At 35.7% G+C, this 7827-nt stretch overlaps 1 protein-coding gene across 1 annotated transcript; it reads right to left on the bottom strand.

Moving 5' to 3' along the window:
• Positions 1–978: 978 nt before the first annotated feature.
• On the bottom strand, positions 979–1347 carry LOC148010899 (cytochrome P450 CYP736A12-like). The gene has a single exon (XM_087671586.1). The coding sequence runs from the start codon at positions 1345–1347 to the stop codon at positions 979–981; it is 369 nt and encodes a 122-aa protein (XP_087527712.1).
• Positions 1348–7827: the final 6480 nt, after the last annotated feature.

Below are 7827 nucleotides of genomic sequence, written 5' to 3'. Positions count from 1 at the left end.
TATTGTTTGAGAGTCTAGATAGCTTTGCATATTCCCACAATGCATATTCCTACAAGAGTATGCATTCATTTGGATGGCCATTACATTTATCCCCATTAGTAAGTATGATACAATATGGTTCTATGAGCAAATAATTTAAATATCATTTCATTATTTGTTTTGTTGTGGATAGGACTACAGGGTTTGAAGCATACAACCAGTAGAGTAGATCTATGTTGTGGAGCTATGGGAGATTGCAGTGCTTTTAGGATCAAGGGACGGAAGTTTACTAAAAATGGTAGGTCTTCTCTTGGTGCTTTGAGCCTTTTTCGCTATGTACATGTTTGAGCCTTTTGATATCCTTGGTAATTTTAAACGCAAAATGCATCTAGGGACAACATTGTGGGTGAAGCAGCAAGGATCTGCATTTCAAAAAAAAGAAAGGGAGGCTTAGGAAGAGCTAACAAGACTTAAATTTTTAAACAGTGGAGCAGATCGGAAGAGGATGACAACTCTAGACCTACCTTAGGTGCTCTAGAACATGGTGAAGCAGAGAGAATGTAGTGTTCAAGTCAACTTTTTTAGTGGATTCAATCACAATTCTATTGCTAACAATACAACATTGTGAACAAATTGTGATTAGTTTTCTTAACATGATATATTAGTGTGACAATGGCTTGTATTAATGGTTCCGACTAGTTTTCTTGTATAGGAAAATTTTACTATATCTATGGTTTCAAGTAGTTTTCTTATCTAGGAATATTTTACTAGATCATCAACTAGGAATTTTAAAAATTTTATATATAGAAATATTTTACTAGATCACTAACTTGTAAAGTGTTCCACTTTTACTAGTTGAGACTTTTTAACTAGAAAGTCTCTCTTTTTTTACTATATGGAAAAGTGTTTAAAGTTCCTTGTGATCCACACCATAGATTTTATCCTGGCCCTGATCTAGCTCATATTGCTTGATCAACTCCTCCAGTAGCGCATCGACCTTCACGCGCGGTGTTCATCGATGGATCGCTTGGCCTTGAGGTCCAGGAATCCGAGGGCGGGTATAAAGTCGCCAATCACGTTCGACTTGAACAAAAGAGTGCTCTTATGCAAAACCTCCTTGAGCCGTTGGATGTGTGAAATGTCGTCTTGGCGCTTGCCGACGGCGATTCGCCAGACGAGGTTCTCTAGCAGGGAGTCTATGTGAGAGGTGAGGTCGAGGCAAGTGCCGGCGGAGGATTGGATCATGGAGATGGCGTGGTTGATCTCCTGGTCTAGGACGGGCTGGAAGGAGTGGAGGCGCTTGTGGTTGAAGAGGTGGAGGGTGCCAAAGCGCCGGAGGTCCTGCGAGGCGGGGCCGAGGTCAGTCATGATGATCGAGGTTGTTGCCGGTGCCGAACTGCAGGCGACGCGAGGCCTCCATGGGCCGCCGGTTCACGAACACCTTGTCCTGGTGCTGAAGAACACCTTGTCCTGGAGCCCAATTTACATAAGTCGTCGAAACTCTCTGTATCTTGTATGGGAAATAAATAAATTTAGAAATTTTCAGTTAGTATGTATGGTGACAAGAGCAGTCCCCATCTTGGAATCCTGTACGCATCCGTGATGACAATCTGCCGCTTCTCGATTGCGGAGATGGCCTTCATGTCGCTGTGACAATCCGAGCACACTCGCAGGTTCTTGGAGATCCTGAGGGTCGCTCCCGGCGGGGTGCAAAGCAACCCCAGAGCCAACGCCAATCTCTCGCAATGCCCATCGTCTGTATTGTTCTTCTTTTTCTTCTTCTTCTTGAATGTGTGTGTGCACGCATGGGCATGTGCACTCGTACGTATATATATCCATACACGTCTATCTTTATGTGATCTTCTAAATGTGTGCCATCTCTCTTTCTCTCATCATTTGTATTCTCTTCTGTCCTTTTCTTCCCCTTTCCCTCATATTTATTCACCTCAAAAATCATGTATGTATAATGTCTCACCGAGTGTAGGAAAGCCTATCCACATGATTCTTTCCTCTTTGTGATCTTTGCAATGGAGATGAGCTAGATTCTACTCTCTCATGAAATGGTATGTTTCTTTGCTTAAGTCCAAGTGTAGCCATTGCATGTATGCCAAACTCCCTATCCACACTCTCAGAAGAGTCATATCTTGAAGTCAATGGACCTGTAACATCATCAAAACGCTTCTCTTTTTCTTTTCTCTCCCCGTCATCACTAACATATCCATGTTAGTGGATGAAGATCCATGGTTCTATCCAAGGACTTACACAACCAGATGTATCATGAGTAGGTCCACTAGTAGACATAGTGCCTTGCTATCCATTTTCACCATATGTGCCCTACGAAGTGCCATCAGATATTGCAGCCTACTTAGCACCATATCAAGATGCTAAATCATCAAACATGACATCACCACTGAGAAATATCTCTTGAGTAGCCAGAACAATGCACTTGTATGGTTTTTTTTCTTATGAGAGTATCTAAGGAAAACACATTTCACTACTTTAGGGTCAAGTTTCTTTCATTTTTCATCTACAACATGAACATGTGTAATACTAGCAAATACTTTCAAATGTCAAATGTTAGGCTTGTAGCCATATAGTTGCTCATAAGATGTCTTTTTATGCATTCATGTTGTAGGTGTTCTATTTATAACATAGATAGTTGTAAGTGCTGCTTCAACCCAATAAGACAAAGGCATGTCCTTCTCATTCAACATGGTGCTAGTTGCCTCCATAGTCACAATGTTCTCTTTCTTACAACAACTCCACTCATTCAAGCATTGGAATCTCCCCCTTTGAAGCATTGTATGGTTATCGGGTGCCCCTCCCCACTGTGATCTTCAATGAATAGCTCAACCCCCTTGGAAAAGAAGAGTTGGACCGCATGCAAGCATTACATGCACATGTGCTTATATGTGTTTGCATGTGTGTGTTTGGGTGGATATATATGTCTATATATGTGTGTGTATGTGTTCTCTCCTCTCCTCACTCTCTATTCTATGTATGTTAATGTGTATATGAGCTTGTATGTATATTCATGTGTGTGTATGTGCATTCATGCATGGTTTTATAGTAAATATATATTCCATGAATATATTTAACTATTGAAATTATTATCTCATCTCATCTCATATGTTCAATTAGAAAAGCAATTGAACTCTCTGTTTATAATATATGTACATTTGTCTTGAGGGATTCACTGCATACATATACTCTATGTTATGTGCATTCAAGGCCTATTTATACATATCTTTATGTGTGAATTTTTGAGCATTAATATATGTATATATATGTATATATATATATAATTTATAAATAATCCCTTTATATGATATCCTTATTGTATGAAAATGGTATTTTTAAAACCCCTTATTTTGATCCTTACATGATATATGCATATATTCATGGGTGACCCCCCCAAGACATTTGTGGGTATTTTTAGAGTATGCATTGTGCACATATATTCAATTGTTATAATATTATATCATTTCATATGTTTAATTAAAATCAAAATTTATATATTTCTCTAAGAAAATGGAGTAGAGAGAGAGAGAGAGCGCTACATACAAGTTTCTAGAGACCCAACTTTATCCTTTTATGATCATATACTATGTTTAATTAAAAGAGAGAAAGTGTATATGTGTGTGTCCATGCATGTTCAAATGAGAGAGAGAAAGAGAGAGACGATAGAGAATAAAATATAAACCCCACTCACCCGTCAAGAAAAATCTCTCTTTATTTCTTGAATACCAAACTTCTCCTCCTTGTGCCATATAAGCTTGGGAGTCTTCTAGTTGGTTTGGGTTCCCTAAGCTGAACTTTCAAATAATATATAGATAAGAATAAGATAAGAAGACATATGTGTGTTTACTTGTGTGGTCTTATAAATGTTTGATATCTATCTCTCTGTCATCATTTTTGTTTTCTCTCTTTTTATTTTCTTCCCCTTGTCTTTCATCTTTCTTCACTTTATACGTTTGCATATTGTGTACGGATGTATAATGTATGTATCACATGTATGTGTATGTGTATGTGTATGTGTATGTGCACACACACACACACATGTTGTGATATGCCCTAATAAAATTATAGTGAACTTTTTTGTGATGTGTATGTAAGTAATGTTTAGAAATCATTTTTAGGTAATTTTGAGTATGTTGACAAATTTTGGTGATGACAATTTTTTGGTTGAATTTTTTTTTACATAGGGATATGTATTGTCTTTGAGGTTGATTTGTGATCCAATGGAGAAAAAATTGTCTAAAGATCCTCGTGTAGAGTTTAAAGAGGGCATCAAGGAGAATAGTTTTTCCCCTTAGATGCCTACTCACCATTTTGGACAAACGAGCCTTTAGAAATGAAATGAAAAATCCAACACTTCTTTGTTAAAAAAACTTGTTGTTTTATTTACTTTCTTTCTATTTTTGGAAGGTTCGTATTTGAGTGTTCATTTGGGAAGATCATATCAAATTTTTATGCACATTTTTTGAAAAAATAATATATATATATATATATATATATATATATATATATATATATGTATGTATGTATGTATGTATGTATGTATGTATGTATGTATGTATGTATGATTTCATATATGCATGTATGCATATGTACGTGTGTGTGTGTGTGTGTGTGTGTGTGTGTGTTGTTTGTGTATTTTTTCATTAACGGAGTTCTGGTTTACATCAACAAGTTGAGATGGACAAAGAAGATTACCAAGAATAATATTAAATAACTCATTATCATGTGGTTTCAAGTCTACTAGAAGAAAGTAGTGAAAAGGTTTGTTTATATAAGAAGTATAACTATATCCACTCAAGTCAACAACATGCATCTCCCTCTCCTCCTTTCCCTCAATAACACCCTCTCTCTCTCTCTCTCTCTCTCTCTCTCTCTAACAACACATTAGTAGTTCTCTCTCCTTAAGTGCTTTACACACTACATTAAGCTGCTTATGTGATGATTTTTTATAATATTATCACAATGATAGTGGTTGAACTACACATACACAAATGATATCATACTCACGTATACATTCACATCCCCCCTCTCAATTGTTTGTATGAATGTTATAATTACATCAAGACGTATTAGTATTTAAATTGTGCATACATGAGCAAAACCATATGCACTTATACTTACACAGTCCACACACACACACACACACATGTTCAGGACCAATCATTGACATGTCACTTCTCTAAAAAACACATCTCTCTCTCTCTCTCTCTCTCTCTCTCTCTCTCTCTCTCTCTCTCTCTAGCAATGCAGTAGTAGTTCTCTCTATTTAACTTATTTACATCACTAGATTAAGCTTGTGTGCTTACATTTGATAATATTATCACAATGTTAATGATTCAATTATGCATACATATGAGATATCACACTACATATACATTCATATCCCCCTCTCTCCCTTCCTTGCACGTATTTTTTATTACATATTAATGTGTTAGTACTTCAATTATGCACATAGGAGCAACCCATAGATACATTCACTTATACTTACATATTCCTCTCTCTCTCTTTCTCTTGCTCTCTCTCTTCCTCATTTGATTAGGCTTACATATGGATTGAAGTTATGCATTTTTCTACAATAGACCCTTGCAAGCATTTACTTCATAATTTATGTATAATACCGTATTCCTTGATTTCCTATAGGTTTTATTTCTTCCAAGATTTAAACTCAGAAATTCAACAATCAAATATTTTCATACAGTGACATATTTCACATTGTACTATATGAACTTATTACAAAAACTACAAAAATTTTACTAAATCCATAAATGCATTTGCAATTTAGTAAATTACTATGCACAAAGAAAATTAACCTATTTATTGCAAATATTAAATATCAATCCAGCTCCATTACTAGAGAGTGAAATGTGTGTTCTCTAACAAACTTCTAGACTACCCCGTAAAAACCTACTAACTCAATCAAACAAGGAATCATGTATTCCAAGAGAATAGTATTCATGGGATTTTCCTAAGTCAAATAGGGAAGCATGTGTTTGAAGAGGATCGTATTCATGGGGATTTTTTAAAATGTAGATGGATATATAAAGGAGTTAGGTGGGTTACATTGCATCTTCTTTATGCTATCATCCATAAATAGTATTATTGTAGGGCTAAAGTGTGGCTAATCAATATCATCAAAGTATTTTAAAAAGTATAGATTTACCCTCGATCCTTTCCAAAGAATGAGTTACGATAACAAATGCACTAAAGGTATCACTTTCCTATGATTAGCTATAGTCTCTTTAGAAGAAGACATAAAAGGGTGACATATTCTAAAGAATATATGTGAAAGTACTTACTAGGAATGTAGATCCTTATGTCTCTTGCACACCTTTTTCTTCGAGTATTTTTTATATAGTCCCTTCTTGTTGGAGGGAAATTCATCTCTAAGTAATCAAGGAAGATAGGACTTATCTGGTGGTACACCTTCTCATTCCACTACTACTCAATTTGGTGATCCTTATATATGATCTACTCCTCCTTCAAGTGCACCTAATCCTTGCATTTCCTTGACAAAGTTTGTAAGACTTCCTTCTCTAATTGCACATACATGAAGTTGCCACTCAAAGTTCTATTGCATGAAGAGAACACATTGACAAGATACCATTGTATATATAGTTCTATAGAAGGATATCAAGTTATGCCTATAGAGAAATCTCCATGTTGCTATCTTGCATGACTTCTGAGACGACTCAATATCATCATCTAGTTTGAAATTCTCTTTATCTCCTATGTGAACTAGAAGAAAAACACTTAGTCCATTTGAATACTGTAATAGTTCTCATTAAAAGCAGTAGAGAGAGAAAGAGAGTTTATGTGACTTTATCATCATCTCTCTAAGGGGATGTGATTTTCTTTTTGTTGTACAAGGGTTCAACAACCTCTTCTCAATGACATAGAGAGAGAAAGAGAGAGAGAGACAGAGAGATAATCTCACACACACACACACACACACACACACACACATAGAGCTCCATGAGTTGATATTTCCTTACTGAACTTACCCCAAGGAACCGCTCGTCTAACCTACAGCAATGACTTCCTCACACTCTCAACGTTAGTCAATGTTTGGCATATTGGTGCTATGCATCTAGGATTTTATACCATGTGACATGTAAAATGCAAATGTGGCTGCCTATTGTGCACAAATATTTTTATTCTTAAAATCAGCAAAGTGGAGTGTAAAAATCAGCCCTTCAATGATTTTCAATCTATGTGTTGTTGTTGCGTTGCTAAAGACTAGCACCGAGTTTAATCATTCTGCTAGTCTCTTTAAAATTAAATGATTATGGGCCTATATGACGTGCACAAACAAAATATCAGAATTTTCATCATTTTCAGCAGTTAAACGCCTCCACAACCCCTCTTTTCCCTCTACGGTTTATGTGTTGCATTGTTGCATAGGTGTAGGGTTTTGTTTTATTTGTCATTTGTAATATATAGAGCAATAAAAATGCACTAAAACATAAAGTCATGGATTTAACTGAGGCTATACCTCATGCTTCAGCCTAACCACACATGCACACACAATAACCATATTTTTCCTGCATCTTCTATCTCAGAAAATCTAATTTTTTCAATTTTCTCTATTTTTTACTATTTATTTGCTCAAAAATTAATGGAAATTAAGAATTATTAATTTCTATTGATCAAAAGCACTGAGCCCCATTTTTATATTCATTTTCATTCCATGGGAACTCAAAACACTCACTAAAACCCCCAATTTTCATGATTTCATAAAAAATCGCACTTTGTGGGTTTTATGCGTTTTGAGTAAAATTTATTATGTCATCAAAATTTCTCGTTTTTTCTTTCATTTCAGAGATAATT

Source organism: Lygodium microphyllum, chromosome 29, assembly GCF_053477565.2.
Source record: "Lygodium microphyllum isolate KBCC chromosome 29, Lygodium_microphyllum_v1.1.10, whole genome shotgun sequence".
Lineage (NCBI taxonomy): Eukaryota > Viridiplantae > Streptophyta > Polypodiopsida > Schizaeales > Lygodiaceae > Lygodium > Lygodium microphyllum.
The sequence above is the reverse complement of the archived record's forward strand: the minus strand, read 5'-3'. Positions and strand labels throughout refer to the sequence as shown.

Excerpts from the sequence above, each read along its gene's own strand:
- LOC148010899 (XM_087671586.1), bottom strand. The coding sequence starts at position 1,347 with ATGACTGACCTCGGCCCCGCCTCGCAGGACCTCCGGCGCTTTGGCACC.